A 20374-nucleotide genomic window follows, 5' to 3' on the forward strand; every position below is an offset into this window, starting at 1 on the left:
TGGAAACTGGGGGGAGGAGTTGTTTTTAGTTGAGTAACCTTTCCAAATTGCTAAATTTTTAAATGTATTTGTATCTTTTTCCATTGACATGTCCCATATTGCACATATTTTTTCTTAGTATTTTGTGCTGCTAGAGGAAGAAAGCATGAAAAATGAGGCTCTGAGCCGTAACTGGGAATTCTTAATATTTCCACAGTACAATGTAATTGCCACCTGGTGTTGCCACAGAAGGCATTCACAAAGGGCATACCCATTTCAATCCATGCTTGGTCATCAGAGCACTTCACTATGCAAAGCTAGAAAAGTTCAGTAACTTCTGGTCTTTGCAGAATGCTGGAAAACACCTGAATGTGTTATCACTAAATGAAGAAACTAATTTTTTTTTTATGGTTGTTTTCTCAAATTGCTGTCTTTTCAGAAGCTGAGTATGACAGCCTTGTCATGGCTTGAAGTTGTGATAATGTCGGGTTCCTGTTTGAACAGCTCTTCCAACTTTGCCCATTCACTAAAATAGTGATTTGGCTCCCATTAAACACAGTAGGTGGATACTCAGATGAAAGAACAAAGTCTTTATAAAATAAAAAAGTTGCCATGTGATCGCCATGACAAAATAATGCTGTAAAGCAAAGCACTGAAAAATGAGCCACACATGGCTCTTTCCTTAGAATATTATCGGGGGCTACAGTTGATATCCTCTCATCTCTTAAGAACTGCTTTGGTGTGTTAGTAGGTAAGCATCGTTGCTGTCAGTAACTTAGGCAAAAGTTTGCTAAACTTGTTCAGTAACTAGGAACTTTTCCAATTAGATGCTCAGCGTGCTGATGCACACAATTCTGCATCAATTTTGAGTGCCTGGAAAAAAAAGAGTGGCTGAGATGGTGAGGGCCGTAACGAAGCAGCTTGAGATAAACGCATTTCAATTACTACCCTGGCAGATAAAATTGGGCTGTTGTGGTTTTTCTGGTTTTTAATACAGTGTCGATTCCTTGCTCTTCTCACCCTGATTCTGGCCCTCAGGCTTTTTTGGATGCAGTGGAGCTGGCATGTTGTTCTTCATAGCAGAATCTGCACTTTGGTATTTAATTTCTGATACTTTTTTGTTCCAGAGTCTAGACAATTAACTGCTCTCAAACCTTTCTACAGTTAATTTAAAAAATGTTCTTACGTCAGGAGACTTTTGAACATTTGTCATCTTTTATCTAGAAATGTTTCATGGTTCTTTATTTTGATGCGGCTTGTTTTCATCTTATTTCATCCCTAATGCACTAAAGGAACTAAATAGTTAATGGTGCCCTACACTGGAGGGCAAAGTCCCAGCATCTTAAGAAGCTGCTTTGAAAAAGCCAGGTATACGTAATCCCCCATGTGATGCTGCTCATGTGATGATACGTGATGGGCGTTTGGGCGTTGCAGAGCATGCGATGGGGGTTGTCCTATGGGCAGGTTCTCTTCATGAGCTCTTCCTGGCCTCTTGAGGGACTGGCCTGGAGGTATCAGCCCCGTCTGTCAGGTCGGCCGGCTGAAATGGCGCAGTCTGCGCTCAGAGCTGGCTACTCCTGCCTTTCCCTTTAACCATGAGTAGTGTCCTGTGGTCCCGAAGCCTGCAGCCGACTCTTCCTGGCCATCCCAATGCAAATTCTATAGCATAGAAAGTGGTTTAGGGTCACCTTGAATGGAAAAATATCAAGCACTCAACTGTCCTTTTTTGTTAAAAAAACCCCATGTTTTCTACATGCTGACATGTGGAAAGCACCACTATAAAATGGATCTGAGGAAACAGATAGTCCTCCTTTCAGGCAGTTTCAAGTCCCACACAAGACCTGATGGAGTTTTCCGGAGCTCCCTGAGTTTATATGGATGGAAGCACGTCCTTTTCTGCCAGGAGACTTCAATGCCAGAGCTTGCCTTCCCAGTGCATGCGTGAAAATGGCAGCCCTGATACACTGACTCATTTTACACTGTATGACCCTTTTCCCGCAAGGCTGTCTGAGAGATCTTTATTTACTCAACCTCAGGGAGCAATATAGGGGCAGTTTGTTACCCTTGATTAACTACAGGGCGAGACAGGGGGAGGACCGTGCATTAAAAATATCCAAGGTACTGAAGAAAGTGAAGGCTCTATATTATAAAAAGTAGTTGATACAAGCCCCTGTTGTTTAATGGCCAGCTAGAGCAATGTTGGCTTTGCCATTCACCAGCAGTTTGACAATAAAATTCTTCATTGCTAATGGCAATTTTGCCAAGACCCGTCTGCAGGGCTGTGGGTGGTCTGCGCGCTGGAGGAAGAGCGCTTGCTCACATCTTCGGCGAGGACGGGTTATGGTGCGGTTCTGAGCTCACTGTCTGAGCGTGAGCCCCCTGCAAGCTTCTACCTGTCCTCGCGAGCATGAAATTCTCTCACCTGCCTTGTTACAAAACTGCCTGCAGTAACAAGCTGAACAATGTGAAGTTGAACCTCAAATGCCAAAGGGTGGAACGCGGTATTCCTGGAGCTGGTTATACAAAGAGTGCGTGTCCAGGAAATGTATGCAGCAGGAACGTCTCTTGTGTACCTAGACTTAAGTTTTCTTATTTTTTCTCAAGTTTAACTCTAACCTACAGAACACTGTGAGCTGAAATGTATTTTCTTTTTTTCTGCTGACTGGATCAGGTTTTTTTCCCCAAGATTCTGCTTCTGAGTACACCTTTTATTTATGTATATATTTACATATATACACAGAGATGGAGATTAATTTTTAAATTAAAAGTAATACACTCAGTTAATTTCTGCTTTATTTTAAGGTCACAATAATATAAAAAAAAATACAAACATTTCCTTTGATTTCTTTGAAAATACTACATATCTACAGCAAAAAATACTTTTCCAGGTGCTCTGTTAAACTTAGTGTACTTAATTTAGGTGGACTGAAGAACAAGCATAACTGGGATATGATTTATGCAGCCAGTTGCCTCATGGCTGCCTGCCTTTTCCAAAGTGGCAAAGGGACTGCGGTAGGAGCTACGCAGGTAACTTCCATATGTGCCGGCTGCTTTTGAAGCGCCAGCCAGCAAGCTTTCTCTTAATGGAGCGGTCGATTTTTCTAACTTCAAGTGGCGTTCCAGTCACTCACTGTATTTCTTATGATCTCTGTGGGACTGTTCTCTGGGTCACCTCCAGTACAGTCAGGTTTGAATTCTTCGGTGTCTTGCTGCTCTTCACTAGAAGTTATAAAAAATAGTATAAAGATAAAGAAATGATTTGTTTGTTCCTTTTACTCGGTACATGAAAGTGTGACTGGTAATCTGATCCGGTGTGCAAAGACCGAGAGACACTTGAGTTGCTTTGTCTTACTGAACTCTGGACTCTCTTTTTTTACGTAGCAACGAGTGCTGCTGTTTATTTGTTATGCCCTACACCGTGTTTCTTCCCACAGCCCTTAGCTCTGCCCACGTATATCACCTTGATTTTGGTACAAGTCAGGGAATGCTAATAGTACAACAAAGACTATTACTTCTGAACAGCAGCGCTGTCTGAAATACTAATACTGGTTTATTTCATCAGGGCGAGATTTGATAAATCCATCAAACAGATTTATCATAGCCAAAGTCTTCAAGAATGCAAGACACATCTAAGCTCCTAGTCAGATACAGAAAAGGCACTCTGTTTCAGAGGTGCTCAGGAGTTACGAGAGGTCACTGCATGGTGTTCATTGAGCAGACTGGTTTACCCGAAGCCTGAATAGTTGTTTATGTAGGGATTTAGGATATTAAGCCAAGAATCATGGTTTATATGCCCAGAGGTCACTGAAAGTAGAGTGGGCTTTTAGGTGCTTTGGGCTTCTTTGGTAAAATAAACTTCTAGCAAAAGAAATTATTTTAAGGTTTGTAAAAGTCTCCTTGTAATCATAATATTCTATATGTTACACTTCAGTTGTTCTGATCTGTAGAACCCCTATGAGATCTGTTTATTAGGAGAGAAATTTTAAGCAGTAGAGTTGATTAGTCTGAAGTTTTGACGGATGTGATTTTATAATTCTGCTTCTCCCTCCCATGCAATACCAGCTTTGTCATCATGTGGCTGCTTTTATTGGCTGACTCACTCAGTGGTGGGTTTTTGCTATACTAAGTTCTGTGAAATTCCTTTGATATCCTTTTTAGATTTTGCTTTGTTTTACTTTCCTGAGGGCAGGTAATGGATCAGAGCCAGCTCACCGTTTAATTAATGTCTCATGGGTAGGAAGAGAGGGAGAAAAAAAACAGGGAAGGGAGAGTGCGTCACGTTGGAGGAGGAGGGTAGCAAAGAAAAATGAGCTTTCTTAAACAAACCGCATGCAGAGGGACAGGCTGCCAGGGCTCAGGCACTTCTCGGCGGGGGCTTGGTTCTCCTCCCTGCTGGCCACGATGCAGGAAGCAACTGGAGTCCTGAAGGAGGGCTTCCTCGTCAAACGGGTAAGTGCTTCGGGTCCCCCTCGTGTGCTTCGGCTCAAACCTGGAAGCAGCCCCTGAGCAGGGGGATTGAGCCAGGGCTCATGGCAAGGCAGCCCCTTGGGCGCTGGGTTTGAGGGGCTCCTGCTGATTCCTGGGAAAGGAACTCCTCCAGGTTTGTGCAGATGCCTGCCGGGGGAGCTGCACAAACTGCGGGTGTTCACTACCCTCCCTCGAGTTTCCCTGTATTGGCATTTACCCAGAGGAAAGTGAATTAGCTATTGGGATTACTCAGTTAGGTACCAGAAAGCCAGTATGTCTGCACCTAGGGCACACCTCTGCAAAAAGCACATAAAAAACTACCTGGCAAATGGCTACACAGCAGCAGTGGAAGCAGCCATGGGAAGATGGAGAGAGGGAAGATGTTTGGACAGTCTCTCAAGATAGTTTGTGCCTTCTTTAGTGACCCAGCTGAGCAGGGTTTCCCATTTCGTAGGAGAGGATGGAGAACAGACTATCCTTTCTGAAGGGGATCGGAGCAATGCAAACGTAGAAATGTATTTGAAACAACTCCTTTCTTCCAGACCCCTCAAGCTGCACTGTAAGAAAATTTTAGCCAAAATGTGGGGAAAAGAGCTGAAAGATGATGTCACAGACTTCAGCCTTTCCCATTCTTCGCCCTATAGGACCAAGTCAGTCATAGCTGGGACACAAGAGGGCAACTTAGCAAGGGGGATAAGCTGCTTTTAGTACCAAGACCCTATCTCAATGATTAATGCGGTCCTTGATTGCATACAAAAACTGTGATTCAAAGGTTTGTTCAAAGCTTTGCCACGCCTTCGGAAATGCTTTTCTACAGTACGTGGCAGTGGCGCTAGCATGAAGGTGATCCTGGTCAGGAGCTCTCCTCACAGGGCTCCTGGCCAGACGCCAGCCATGTGAAGCCATGCTCTACACAGAGAAGGGCTGCATGGCCCGAGCTGTTCCTCATCCTCCCTTCTGCAGCGAGGGCAGAGCAGTCCCAGCTCATGCTCTCCTCTCTGGGATACGGTTGCATTTTGTGGCTCTTAAGTGACTACTGAATTCAAGATGGGAAGTCAAGGCACCAAATCTTCGAGAGGAATAGGTTATCGGCAGCACACTGAGCTCCAACTGCCAGCAGTCTGTACCACACCACCAAAATACACAAGTTTAATAGGAAGGAGACCACAAAGAAGACGCCTAAAGGAAACTGAGGGAGAAGGGAACAAGGGATCCAGAGAAAAAAAATGAGGAAGGGCTGGAATCAGGTAAAGAAAACAGAGCTTTCTTAAGAAGAGAGCAGAAGCAAGGAGCACGGAGATGATCTAAACACAGTATAAATGACAAAATTATGTATGGTAACGTATTACAAATATAAAGTAAATGTGTGGAAGTCAGGTAAAGATAAAGAAAAAAAGGTAAGGCATCCTACTTCCAAGAAGGAAAGAAAAGAGCCATAGTAAAGAACATGCTCTAAGGAAAAATGTCCAAGGGACTTACAACAGGTGAAAAAAAAACACTGGAGAAGCCAAAGGGAAGGAGAGAAGAAACCCAAGTTAGATAAATTGTATTTAGTGTAGACTAGAAGACATTCAATCTAAAGTGCCCTCGATTTGAGGGACTCGTTACCCCACCTTTTCCTGGCAATTGCCTTTTTCCTCCTTTACTCATAGAGAATTAATGAGCTTTGATTCCTGCCACAATCGGACCTCGCGTGTTCCTTTCTTCTAGCTATGCCCACCCTCCCCTAGGTCAGAGCTTCCTCTGCCCCATGCTTTGCCTGCTGGCTGTAATGCTCCATCACCTGTAGAAATGCAAGTCAGCTCCTCGCACTGCGAAGCTGGACCTGACACAGTCAGACAGGATTGAGCCTGCCGGTGTCAGCCCTCGCTGGGTTTGCTTTCCTGTACAGCTGGACTAAAGAGAGCTGGGGGCTGCTTACAGAGGGGAAAGAAGAGGTTTTGTCTTTACTCTGGTATAACCCAGGAGGCATTCACCAGCAGCCTTCATTCGGTCTTTTGCCCTTAAAAAGCGCATTTCCTTTACAAGGAACAGAGCACAGGGAATGTTTTAGCCCAGGGGATTGGAAGCAGGTAGGATAGAAATAAACCACATATTAGCAGTAAGAGGGGATGTAAGGAAAAGCCAATTTGCCTAGTAAAGCGCTCTCAAAACCACTTGGCACCTACAGCCACATCAAAATGACAAAGAACAAAACACATCAAACACCACTCAGCATCACGGGAAAGGAGCAGTTTGTCTCCAAGAGCCCTCATGCATTTTTGGATTTAGCCTTGTTCCTGTCTGGTGCTGTCAGCAGGCAGGTGTGCACCTAAATGACAGCTCTTTGAGATAATTCATGTGAGCTTTTGCAGGAAACTATTCTTGCCAGCAAAGAAAATGTCCTTGCTGGAGAAAGAGCAAAGCATCTTTCTGTTGCTCCATGATTTTATAGTGATGGAGCTGTGCTGTTTTGTTACTAAAAATGTGTATTTCAGGGAGAACAGGACTCATTATGGCTTCCTGTGTTTCTTTTCATACAGTTTCCTATTAGTTTATGGTATTTTCACAGCCCCACCCAAAAAAAAAAAGAAAAAGAAAGAAAATAAGATCATTTCTCAATGTTTGTGTTAAAGTTAGCTATGTGGATTTCTTCTCCTCTAGGGACATATTGTTCGTAACTGGAAAGTGAGATGGTTCGTTCTGCTTCAGGATAAGCTGCTGTATTACAAAATTGAAGGAGGCAAGAAGGAGCCTTCTCCAAAGGGCAGGATCCTTTTGGATGGCTGCACTATTACTTGTCCATGCCTGGAATATGAGAACAGACCGGTACGACTGGAAAAATGTATCCCTTCTCATTGATGTTTCTTCCTAACTTCTCCCTAGTCTTTTCCTCTCCTCTTGAATTCTTTGGTTACTGCAACCATATCGCTGGGGTATGTGTTTCCAGAATTAGGCCCAGCCAAAAGCAAGCTGCCATGAGCAGTGTAACCAGGGTGAGCAATCAACTCCCTCATCATGTCTTCACTGTTCCTTGTGCTCAAATTTGAGTCGTAGCCATTAAACAAAAAAACCCCAAACCCACCCCTCCACGCACAGTGGGAAGAACAAATGCAAATGCATCAGTCCAACAGTGTGTGGAGGGAGGACACGAACGGCTCAATAAGATCTGAGGAGGATGGGGAAAAAAGGAAACATTTCTGGTAGTTGCCTTAAACCCTGGCTGTGTTCACAGGGCGCTCCCAGGCAGCTGGGTCAAACTCCCTTTTCCTTCGCCAATGGGACTTCACTGCTGTGGAAAGTTTCCAGCAAGAGGGCTCTGGCAGGAAAGTGCCTCCCGCGCTTCTCTGCTCACCCGCGGGCAGCAGCAATGCAGACTTCCTCTGAATGGGGCCAGAAGGGAAATTACTCTGGAAGCTGCGGGCTATTTCAGTGCTTCTCATGGCAGAAGGAGCCAAGTGCGAGTTTGTAGTTGTTGAGAAACTACAGATCTGGATGTGAAAAGCTCCGCAGTCAGCAGCACGCTCCTATGTAATCCCATATCTGGGTGGTCTGCTCTCTTTTTAAGTACCACAAGCTCCATGCATGCAAGCCATGCTTGGAACTCAAAACCCAGGGATTTTGGGGGTCGGGGGGAAGCAAAAAAAACTGAGAGTTGTGCCCACCATCTTTCTGGCCAAGAATTGCTCTGTACTTACTCAGGTGGGATGCCGTATCAGACTTGTCTGTGTCACCTGGGCCAGTGCCAAAAGAAGCAAAATGCAAGTGGAGGACAATAGCTAAATGATGTTATTGCTTTGGACTCCTTTCTCCACAGCTACTCATCAAACTAAAGACAAAAACCAATACAGATTATTTCCTTGAATGTTGCTCCAGGGAGGAGCGAGACTCTTGGGCTTTGGACATCACTGGAGCTATTCATGCTGGTCACCCAGTACAGGTACAAGAGCTTCACAGAATGAAGAACTCTTTCAAACTGCTTGAGAACATCAGCCTCCAGTAAGTGTGTATGATTTCTCCTTCTGCTGTTGCTGTAGTCTGCAAATTGCCTGAGCTGATGGATGGGGAAGGTCCTCTCTGCACAGATCCACTCCTGTGTGGCCAGGAGCCCCTAAACCAGCTGCTCTGCCCTAGGTTTGCACCTGCTTTTGCCAGGGCACAAGAATGCACATTTTTCCTGACCATCCTTTTTTGGGGGCATATGTGGATTCCGCACAGGCATTTCACTGCTGGCTTGAAGACCTTCCTAGTCAGCTGCAGAGATTCTCACTGGGTAGACATATTATCTTGGAAGATGTAATGTCAGGGAAACACTGAGCAATGATGTTGTTCATGCCATGTTGATGAGCTTTCAAAGCTGATAGCCAGGATCCAGATTTAGGATTTTTAGGGTACATCACGTTAAATGAAAGGAAACAGAGAACTGATTAAGAAATAGAAAAAATTACATAGATTTGATTTGTGTTGAGAAGGTAAATGGAGGCTGACTGTAGCTCAGTTTGAAGCGCTTTAAACTGAAAGATACTTAGTGAGGCATCTTGTTTAGTGCTGCTGTTGGGACAACAAATCTTCCTACATCGTACTTAGGATAAAACTTGTGGGGGAGTATCTAGGCTGTTTCCCATCTTTATGCTGGTAATCATTAGGGCATCCCAGGCACTGACAGAAGTACGCAACAGTTTCTGCCTGTCTTTCTATGCTCCTAATGTTTTTCTGTGTTCTCTTTTACAGCCACATAGTGGAGAGAATGTGTGACAACAGTGCTGGAATTAAGCTGACCCGCAACTTAGAGCAAGGCAACAGCTACAAAGAGACCTTCACAGGTACACCCGCTGCAGGCAAAGAGCTTCCTCACATCTGACATGCCACACTGCAGTGGCAAGGGAGCTACGGTCTGCCTTCATGGTGGCATCAATGGTGGCCCAGTGGAAAGTGGCGATGCAGCCCAGTTCTCCGACACCTTTCTCTGTCACTCCTTGGCTGTATGGAAGCACAAGTAGGGCCCCATGCTTTTGGTCAACCTTGTGCTTCACTGACAGTCTTTGTGATGGTGACAGAATGTTTCAGCAAATGAAGGCCTGTGTGGCAGGAGACCATCTGTCTCGCCTTGGAAGAGCACATTGCTTTGGTATGAGAGCTGCCTTTCTCCCTGCAGGTTCTGCCCTGGTGGACTGGCTCATCTCCAATAGCTTTGCTGTGTCACGGTTCGAGGCTGTCACCTTGGCATCCATGCTGATGGAGGAGAACTTTATCAAGCCTGTGGGAGCCCGTAGCACTGAGGCCACGCGCTGCGGTGACCTCTCTGAGCAGTTCCTTGATGACTCCACTGCACTGTACATGTTTGTAAGTGATGTGGTTGCCAACAGAAGCACCTCCCCTGCCTCTCACTTGATTTGGGGCAGTGGTTAGGGGGACACGCACAGCACACAACCAAAGGCAAAATATGCAGGCTTATGAAAGCAGACACAGAAGGAGCAGCTCTAGGCTTTTAGAAGTGCTAACACTTGCACTTTTGCTGGAGACAAATAGCTGCATGGATATGGAGGGATCTACGAATTACATAATTAGGCATTAAAAGGGGTGTGTCCCTCGGGTGCAGTGCTGTGTCTGCATTTAACAGAGGCCATGCTCTAGTTCTGCTAAAACTCAAGGCCACAGTGCCTGTGTAGGCTTTACAGCTGTAACTTCTTGCTTGTAAATCTCAGACCTGCTGAGCTGAGCAGCTGGGGTATGGAGTAGAATTTACTCAGGGAAAAATGAGCTAAAAACAGCTCAAGGAAAATAAAATGCAGAACTTTGTACTTGAGCGTCTGTTTAAAAAGTGGAACCATCTTTTCCCTATTTGCAGGCTGAGAGCAGTAAGAAAAATATCAGTTCCAAGGAAGAGCTACAATTTAACATCTCTGAATTAAGCGGCACAATTGTGAAGCAAGGATTCTTAGTGAAACAGGTAAATAAAGTCTTTGAACCGTCACTGGGAAACAAGAAAAATTACAGCTCTTAGGGCTTCCTAGAGAATAAATGTGGTTTATATGGCCATGGCTGGAAGGTTGTGTCCAGCAGAGCGAACTTGCCTGTCAGTACTACTATCAGAGATCATGAGGTGAAGAGTAGTTACAAAGAAGTGAGCTACGGAACTTGCTGCTCAGGCAGGATTAATTGGATATTCCGTACATATCGAGTGTATACTGAAAGGTATAAAATAGCGTCAAAAGCAAAAGTCCCACTCAAACTCCAAATCCCACCAGAGGTGCTACATTCACTTCCAAGCAGATCCACTGTTCCTCTAGTCTAACCCGTCATATCCGGGTTGTGCGACCAGCCACGACGTTCTGCTGGTCGCAGGCAGATTTCAAAGCTGAGTAGACTGACATTTGCAAGAGGCAGACATTAACCTGTGGGCAGTCACTCATGGACACATGGATGCTCAAGTGGTCATGAGACCTGCTTTCTTTGGGCATAATGAGCTGCTAAGCAGTAGTTGTTTACGGGATCCCACCCTTAGTCTGCAAAACTTAGTTTCCCACCCTTAGTACGAACAAGACAATATGAACAAGACGAGGATCCATCATGCTGTTCCAATAAGGCAGCCACCTGCAGAGGGAACCCTACGTGCACCGCACGGCCATGTTTCTACTCTGGAGCTTTGTACCCTCTGATTTGTGTGTTGTGCAAACACAATCATCAGGTGTTCCTCAGCCCTGCTTCCACCAGCTGCCGGGGGGGCTGGGTGCCAGGAGCTGCTGAGGGAACCCCATGGGGCTGGCAGGGCAGCCCCCCCATCACCACGGGACAGAAGAGCTGCCTGGGAGCCTCTCCCCATGCTCATGCTGGTTCTCAGCACAAGGAATGGGGAGAGGAAAGGATTGACAACGTATGAAGAAGGATGTTAAGCAGAAAATCCTGGGAGTTACTAAGATGCCAGGAAAGATTCTTCTCTCTTGGCACCAAACCCTCTTTTTTCAGTACCTATTCAGGTCTCTCCTACAGCCTGCAGGAAAATGGCAATCACAGGAGGTATTTACTGGCGGTAACTTTAATTATTCTGTTTTTCAGGGACACAAGAGGAAAAACTGGAAGGTGAGGAGATTTGTTTTGAGAGCTGATCCTGCTTTTTTGCACTACTATGACCCCACTAAGGTACGTGAGTGGGGAGTTACTACCCCCAGAAATGCTCTTTTCAGACCTAAACATTATAATGAAAATACATCTATGCTGTAAATGCTTCTCTCGCCCAAATCCCCTTCTGGGTTCCTCTGGCCATTTCCTGGGGAATAAGACCTCTCTGGCCTTATCCTGGAGGTTGTCCGTGCAGGATTTTCTACCACTGCATCTTCCCTCCTGCCTTTTCCCCAGTGAGATTCCTTTTCCTTAGCCGAGGGGCAGCAGTTTTCTTGGGATTGGTCTTTTGCTGTCCCCACACAATCTGGGACCATGCTCCTGCAGGGCTTCTTCCTGGGCTGTGATCTTTCTGGGCTGACATTCTACCACTTGAGGGTCACACTGCTACAGGGATTTTAATTCCAACATTGAATAGCGTCTCCTTGATGCCAAAGTATTTATAGGAATTTCTGCTACTCTGTTTTAAATTTGCTAAGGGAATAGTAGAATTTATCTTCATGGGTATAATAATCAATGATGTGAGTGACCCAGAAGAGCATGTGGATCCATCAGCCCCAGACACATAAGGTATCACAAAGCTCAACAGGTTTCTAAAAGAACATGTATAGAAATGCTTTATGTGGCTTTTAAAGAAAACACGAACAACAGAGTGAAAGGAGCTTATGGAGCTGGTTCATTTTTTGTTGCCTGTTTCTTTGTGGTTTTTTGGGGGTTTTTTTGTACTGCAATTTGCCTTTGTAATGCTACAAATTCAAACTGCAGAACCTGAAGATCAGACAAGAGGCCCAGCCTACTAGAGAATACAGTCAAATTTTTCCCATACAGTCTCAGTGAAAACCAACAAGCTAAAAACTTGCAGAAATATATATGTATATTTAATATGGGTTTTTATTGATAAGACTATACATAAGTTTGGAATATAATTATTAGCCTACCCTTGTGCTTTTAATTGATCTCCACCATTCCCAGTTACATTCAGAGAAACATCTGAGACTGAAACAACATAGTAATGCATTTAATTACATGTCCTAATTGACTACTCTTGTGACAAGGTTGGTTTATATCTGGAAGGACTGGCATTACATCTCCACCTTCGTAAAAATAATTTATGTGCTCTGGGAAGTTATTCTAATGATGGTATTTTCCAGATAAGCCTCATTTCCTCTTTCTTTGCAGGAAGAAAACAGGCCAGTAGGTGGATTTTCTCTTCGTGGCTGTCTTGTTTCAGCTCTGGAGGACAACGGAGTCCCAGCAGGTAAGCATGAGCGTCTAAACTTTCATACGTACATATTTATGCCATAGAAATGCAGTCTTTGGGTGTGGGTTTGTGTGTACAGCTGCCTGTATCCACAAGTGGGCTGGCCTTTCCTCTCCCCTTGCAAGCAAGGGAAGAGGCATATCATAAAAAATCCCCATACTGCTGGGTTGTCCGTACCAGAGGGGACTTTTTTTTTTTAGCGTTATTTCCGCATATCTTGGGTGTTCCCCTTTCTATGGGCTTTTCTCAGTCAGATGACCTGTGAGACAGTCCTAAGACGCTGGTTAATATTCCAGAGTTAACAGACAAAGAAGAAATGCCTTCTTTTTGGGTGTTGTTTAACTCAAAGTCTTGAGGTATCCCCTGATGCCATCCCTTTTCTGCACGTCTTCTCTACGTACACTATTACTTTTTCCTTTTTGATCTGGTAGAACACAAATATAGGGGAGAAATAAGGATAGCAATGCAGAAAACAGTTCTGCTAGTGAATATGCTTAGCTTAGGCATTTGTCTAGAACCTCAACCTTACAGATAAGTGTTTTTGCTGTTAAAGCAGTTTATTTTATGACAGTAAGCATAATGTGCAGATCTCGAATAGGGAGCATCTTTCTAAAGACAAAAGACAGGGTCTGAAAAAAATACGGTCCAAGGTGGGAGGCCATGATGAATAATAGAGCTCCTTGCTAAGAGGAACCCGAAGATGGGCTGGAGGGAATCTACTCTACTGGCACAAACTGGTAGGGAGTTCATCCATGTAAACAGCAGCTATTTTATATAGGAAGCATAGTACACAGTAGTTCATACAGTCTGTGTGAGGGGTGTCTGTACTATATTTTGCAGAAGGGAAAGCAGAGACACAAAAGCTTTAGATGTCTCATCCATAAAGAAATGGAAAGGTCCAATACCTCAATTCACTAAATTAAAATTCTTCCCTGTAAAGCTTCACATCTGCCACAAAGCATTTCTCTGTGCACCTTCCTGATCTGTCTTTTTTTTTTTTTTTCTCTGCAGGAGTGAAGGGCAATGTGCAAGGCAACCTCTTCAAAATCATCACCAAAAATGACATTCATTATTATATCCAGGCCAGCTCCAAGGCAGAGCGAACACAGTGGATTGAGGCAATCAAACCACTGACATGAATAAGGTGGACTCCATGCCAAATGATAAGTCACATTTGTCACCAAGTTTCTTGCTCTCATTGTCTGGGAGTGTTGTTTTTCCCTTAGATAGTCTATTTTTGTTATTTGTATCACCATAGCACCTAGTAATTCCTGGCAGACAAGCATCCTAGCTGCCTAGGAGTCATGTAGATCCAGAATAATCCCCAACCAAGAACTTACCATCTAACCAAGAGACAAAAGACAACAGGTGAATACAGAAAAGCGGGACTTTGCAAGGGAACAATGAGATATGATATTCCAAGATGGAATAAAATTATTCTTTTGTACAAGTATTCAGTTTATATCTGACAGATCCAGATCTGCTTTATCCTAAAGCAGAAATGTCTTGTTCCTTTCCCCTTTATAAAGGGGCTCATAAGCTTAATTAGTTAAGACTGACTGACTGAAAGTCATGAAAGGTGCTGGAGTCTGAGGCTGCCTTTCTTTGTATACCACAAGAGTCTTGTGCTAAGCCACAATCCAGCTGCCAGGATAATTGCTATTGCAAAACAAACCAGGGGTCTGTCTGTCCATTCATCTGCTCTACTATTTGGTTCTCTGTTAGGCTTGAAAAGACCAAAGGATCCTCCTCACCAATATATAGATTATTCTTGTACTGGTAATGGCCTATAGCAGCACAGGACCCTGAGTATCAAATCAGATCAGTGGCAGTTATTCCAGACAACCATCAGTGCTGAATATATTGGAAGAAAACACTCAGCCATAAAAGCAAGACTTTTCCTCCTGATTATCACTGTAAGTCCATTTATGTGGAGGACCATTGGGACTGAGAACTCTACTAGCAGTTCTGACTATTGCTTTTTCTATTTTAAGCCATTAAATTTTCCATTATTTGTCTAGTAAACTTGACTTTGATATCATTAAATATAAAAAACAAGTTCAGTGCATTTGAATCTCCTGTGTCCTTTAGATATGATTTTTCTCAGAGGGCAGTTTGAGTGTATGAAAATAATGGTTTCATACACCGTAAATTTAGATATATATAGAAACTGAGACATTCTCCACAACACCAGAGGGGAGACTGGAATGTGTGAGGTTACGAATGCACCTGACCAGCCTGATGATATACTATTTTCATAAAATTCCTCGTGCTATCTGAGTACCTGTATCTGACAGCCAGATTCTGCAGAGCTTCCAAAAGCCATCTGAAGAGAGCATGCTATATGTCTTCCCTGAAGTCACAGAGGAATTTGATAGCCTTCTATCCACAGAACCACCTCTTTGCAGATTTTTTGTTCTCCAAGTTATGTACTGAAAAAGTCTCTTTGTCTAGAGACATTCCCCTTCATTCTGTGTTATAACCAACCAATCATAACAGAGCCAAAGGCAGCATCTATGATATATGCATTTATATGCATTAGAATAGCTATGTATTTAGGACTTTTTTCTAAATCTACAGCAATGAAATAACAGCACAACACTCAAGTGCATTCCAATATTTAACAGAGCTGGTAAAGATGTTTGCCAGCAAAGCTGCAGTTTTAATTAGATACAGGAATGGGCAACGCAGTTTCAGCTACAGATACCATTTCCTAGGGCTGGTCCAGAGAAGACTGTGAAATCCATAGCTGTTGAAACGTTTCAATTCACGGCAATGCTACCTGCAAGAGACAGGGATGGTGGTAAGGCTTTTTTTGCTCTGTACTGGGAAGCACAAATGGCTTCGTGCTGACTGAGCACAGCTTCCAGGAAAAGCAATTCCCGCCTGATAACGTGAGCCTTGCTGGGGCCCACCAGACTCCCTTATTCACTTATAAGGAAATCTTCTGCTTCTCTTTTTCTCAGTCCCACCACCTGCATACAGCCCAGTTCTTGTCACAAGGGTAACAGCCACCCCACCACAGAGGACTGACCTCCACCAGCTGGCATGCTGGGGGTGGGGGTTAGGGGACCATGAGGGTGTGAGATACTGTACAGCATCATAAATCTTGCCATTTGGGAGGCCAAGAGAGTATCTCAGCAAAGGTCCTCTGATTTACTTGGACCAGGCATAGCTCTGCAATTGCTGAGTGCATATGAGAAAAAAAGTGTATGTTTCAAACACATCAGCAACTGAAAAAGATAAGAGTACCCACTCTCCAGAATCAGCCAGGGGAAAAAGATAAAACATTTCTCAGACAGGAGAAAGTACATTTGCCTCTGTCCTCTGGTGACACTGTGATCTCTTTTTTTTCAAGCCACTTTGGTAAGGCTGATGTCCCCTGTGATCTGCAAAGCTTTCACCAAGTTCAGGGGCTGAATGCGGTGAGTGAAGTCACAGAGCTGCCGTCCATCAAGCAAGACTCGGATTTGCTGGTGTTCACATAAAAGCTCCATCTGCAATGGAAAAGGACAGGGTATGGTGTTAGAGCCAAGTGGCAGAACTGATTTCACCAGCATGGACTTAGAACCCCATGTGATACGGATAGTGAATCACAAAGTCTACTGGTTCTTCTGAAATGCCCCTAATAAATAACCTACTCTCTGCTGAGATGATACAGTAAAGCTCCTTATAGTGAGTTCTCTCACTAAGACTAGAGAAAGGAATGGAACTCTCCCATCAGGGCTTGAATTGTTGCTCTCTGTGCCATATTAGACTAGTTAACCTGCCAATTTCAATAGTTAGCTATTTGTGGTCATGTATGTAGCCTTCAGCCTTTCTCCCCCCCTTTTCTCCACTCTAATCATAGTACCCCAGAAATTACCTTAAATGTGTCACCTGCCGTAAATGGGAAGTAGGGAATAGTCTTCTCTTCTCTTCCCCATTTCCCAGCAATTCGTGCATTTCGGGTGATGGATTTGTCACTGAAGTTAACTGTAAATAACAGCCCAACATCTTTGTGCGCATCCACTGGATCACAGAGCAGAGTCACTGAAAAGCTGAAAAAATAATTAAGTGACTAGGCCTTTCAGAAATGTGAAAGGACATGGTAAGTACATCAGAAGCCTGTAAAGACTAAAGAAAGCTATTGATTTCTTGTTAGGCTGAAACACAGGACTCCTACAGGGACCGTGCACAGGCTTAAAAGCTGCAGAAAGGGATGAGAACAGGCCAGTCTGTTTCTCCTTCAGTTTCCAGTAGGATGCTAGTAGTGACTTCTGATGTTGCTTTCCCTCTCTTGTTACTGGAATCAAAGGCATTTGTAGATGAGCCAATTCCAATGTGTATCCTAAAAGTGGTTATGGAAAACTCTTCACTGAGTTGATCGCTGTAAATGCAAAGAAGCGCCATGACAGCACAGTTGCTGTCATCCAGACTAAACACAGCAATGAACCTGCACCTCCTGTGCCAAACCCACTGGTTTTCAAGTGATATTGATTCCATCTCCCAGCAGGAAACTGAAATACAGGTTCAAAACTGCACCTCTTCTGGAGGAGAAATGCCCCTTGTGTGCCTCCTCCAGTTTGTATTCGGTAAGGGTATTAAGAGTAGAAAACACTGGCAGGGCAGTCAGAAGGTCCAGTGAATTCTTTCTCACCCTTTTCATCTCAATCTGAGAACAGGACAATTAAATAGAGCTATAAGTTATGAATCTATATGACTTTCTTCCTCCCAAAGAGCGCAGACTCTCAAAAAATCATTTGAATTTAGAAGACAGATAGGAGAACGTATGGCAGGGGTGAAGCCCCCACCAGCCCCTTCACCTACCTCTTGGGGTTGGAGTGTACCACCCCGATGACCGTGAGTTTCATGGCTGGTCTCAGGCCACCTTTAATTTCACCGACATACCGCTCCACCTGCAGGGAACAGTGAAAACCTGCTGCAGTAGGTCACCCCGTGGGTTAACCGGCTTTAATGGCTTCTTCAGTCACCTCTTACAGCTTGATTTTATTTTTACATGTACAGAAGAACTTAAAAATATTTCCAGCCTAAAGTAACTCTTATGCTTTTGGTATAAATTCTGTCGGTTCTGGTGTCTGAGGCGAGCGAGAGGGCTGCCCCCGCAACCAAATGGCTGGTAATCAGGTGGTGGCTGCCTGACAGGATTGCCGGCTCCGGCGAGCAGTTTCTGACCAAAAGTGCCGTCGGTAAGATGAGTGGGCGCTGTCGGTGCTCCACCTGACCGCACGCGTGATGAACGACCCTGAGGGCATTCCTCAGGTGGCCCTGGGAACAGCCACCATGGACTTCAGGTGACTAACGCCACGAGACCAGAGCGGGTACTGCAAGGCTGGGGTGCCCCCCACGTCCCACAGGTGACAGGAACCCAGGCAGCTGACACACCTGGGATGAGCAGGTGATGGCTGCTGTGGCCTGACGACACAATAAATCTGGTTGCAGCACTCCATGTTAGCAGTTCAAAAGCGTGGTGGCAGTGCGACACGGGGTGCGGGCTCTGTGTGAACTTACTCTGCCAGCTCAAATTCATTAACAGATTTTGGTAGGCTAACTTGACACCAGCAGGCTTTCCACTGGGCCAGGTAGCCTCTGTCCTCCGCCATAAGGGCACAAAGCCAGCATGGACGCTGCACCACTGCTGCTGATCCCAGTCACACCCGTCCCCATCACTTTTTCAAAGCCTGAACATGGCTTCTTGGTGGATCTACTTTTGTCCCATTCATAGAGACCTGTAGTGGCAAACTCCACCCAAAGATCAGAGCTACATTTACTTGCCCCAAGTAATTCCCTAACAGCTTCAATGGTCAGTGGAGAAACTAATACAGGAGATGGCTGACATGGAAAAATAAAAGAGAGAGCTTGGAAACAAGTGATAGGGATGTTTTGAGACTCCAGTTTCAGAAATAGCTTTAAAATGTAAATGCCAGAGTACCACTGCCCTGTATCATGTAATCACTCCCTGTGCAGTCACTTAGAAAGAAGCTGCCATAAAACACTAAGCGTTAGTAGCAATTTGCGTAACACTGATAATATTCCAAGGCAATGCACAGCAGACCCTATTTTAGATAAAAAGCGCTTTATCGTTCCAGCGTTCCAAGGCAAAAATTCAGACATTTTTTGCTAGAAGACCTCCACAATATGTGCATGGTTTAGTATTTTGGCTACGAGAAGCACTACATCAGCATGGAAACCCACGGACTTCTGTTCACAGCAAATGGGCATCCATTCAAGTGTAAGTTGCTATGGGTATTTCCTATGTGTTTTTAAATTTTGGAAAATATAACCATTTTTAAATTATTGAATGCCAGCTTGCTTAAAGGAAACACCAATTCAAGATGAAAAATGTTTTGCCTATACTCTGTTTCCTAATTTCAATACACTAGTTATATCTTCTGCTAAGATGATCTTATAAAATTTATTTTCCCACCTTGACATTTACATCCAGGCACCTTTACAGTTTCACAGACATATTAAGAAACCTCTAATTCTTAACAAGGCTAATATTGGAAGAAATTAATTTAAAAATACCTTCAAAAATGACAGCACTACTGCTGATTATTAGTAATGTACATTTACCCTTGCAGAAGTGGGCAGGTGACTCCAGCAGGTATTTTTTTTAACTTTGTAACAAAAAAAAGCGTCAAAAGCCTGAGATGTTTTACGGGAGGGAGCAGCTCCTCAAGTAAGGAGTCGGACTGGAAGGAGATACTTTAAACTGGATAAAGCAATTAGAGAGTGGGTAATAAGCACAAAATATTCCAGGCTGAATGAACTTCATCCTCATACAGGTCCTGTGTCCCACTAAAGCTCTTTCCTGGTCTACACAAGAGACAAGATACAAAATAATACCCCAAATTGAAAGTGCACGTTGAGAAATTTTTTGCACCAAGCTGCACCATAGTAAGCACCATCATCAAAGGCTCAGGGAATCAGAACAGAACAGGTCGAATGATGACCACGTAGTTGCAACACTTACAGCACGTCCAGCATGGCTGAAATGAGTTCAGAGGTGCGATCAACCATGCGCCATTTCTGTGCCGGCGCTGAGTTGACAGTACAGGTGGAAAGTACTCAGAACACCGTAGGAGGTGATGGTACAAGCTCCTGCGGCATCTTGCATGGTTTATTGGTGGGTCCCAGCATGTGCACATGGACATAGCCCCCTCCCCATATTTTCCATTCAGGAGCCCTGGGGACTCACTCGGTCACTTACTTTGGGACACCTCTCCTCTGTCATCACTGCGCTGCCTTTTACACTTGCCTCTGCTGCAGCAGTCCCCGAAGGAGTTTTTGTTTTGTGTGCTGGGACAAAACCAACCAAAAAGTCCGGAATAAAGGGAGGATGCTGGTGGGGTGGGGCAGGGGGGGGACGACTTATCTTTGCCAAACACCAGCTGGACACCACCCAGCTGAGCAGCTGAGTCACGGGCCTCCGCGCCTCATCCCACCGGAGAAGCTCACCAGTTACATGGCCAGTGCCGGTGAGAGGGCAGGGGGACGGCAAGGGTGGGCAGAGGGACAGCAAGGGTGGGCAGGGGGACGGCAAGGGTGGGCAGAGCCCCACTGCCC

At 44.6% G+C, this 20374-nt stretch overlaps 2 protein-coding genes across 7 annotated transcripts in view; one reads left to right on the forward strand and one right to left on the reverse strand.

Moving 5' to 3' along the window:
- The first annotated feature begins 476 nt into the window (after positions 1–476).
- On the forward strand, positions 477–15321 carry PLEK2 (pleckstrin 2). Of its 2 annotated transcripts, none has more exons than XM_009634177.2 (10): positions 477–541; positions 4169–4428; positions 7090–7254; positions 8243–8424; positions 9157–9248; positions 9581–9768; positions 10274–10375; positions 11482–11565; positions 12724–12802; positions 13817–15321. In XM_009634177.2, the coding sequence occupies exons 2-10, from the start codon at positions 4309–4311 to the stop codon at positions 13942–13944; spliced, it is 1140 nt and encodes a 379-aa protein (XP_009632472.2). In that variant the 5' UTR covers positions 477–541; positions 4169–4308; the 3' UTR covers positions 13945–15321. The 2 variants fall into 2 exon arrangements, with proteins under 2 accessions (XP_009632472.2, XP_035745701.1); XM_035889808.1 differs by having other exon boundaries at positions 519–541; positions 2900–4428.
- Positions 15322–15416: 95 nt separating this feature from the next.
- Positions 15417–20374, reverse strand: part of LOC104122100 (galectin-related protein A) — a 6721-nt gene continuing 1763 nt past the window's right edge. Inside the window, exons 2-6 of one of the 5 annotated variants that reach the window (XM_035889810.1) lie at positions 19782–19948; positions 17615–17723; positions 16671–16845; positions 16118–16302; positions 15417–15587 (exon numbers count right to left, since the gene is read on the reverse strand). In XM_035889810.1, the coding sequence (XP_035745703.1) occupies positions 16159–16302; positions 16671–16845; positions 17615–17723; positions 19782–19948 (595 nt within the window). In that variant the 3' untranslated portion in view covers positions 15417–15587; positions 16118–16158. The other 4 variants (XM_009634178.2, XM_035889809.1, XM_035889812.1 and 1 more) reach the window with 4 other exon arrangements.

The sequence above is a fragment of the Egretta garzetta genome, unplaced genomic scaffold (assembly GCF_000687185.1).
Source record: "Egretta garzetta isolate BGI_Z169 unplaced genomic scaffold, ASM68718v1 scaffold2, whole genome shotgun sequence".
Lineage (NCBI taxonomy): Eukaryota > Metazoa > Chordata > Aves > Pelecaniformes > Ardeidae > Egretta > Egretta garzetta.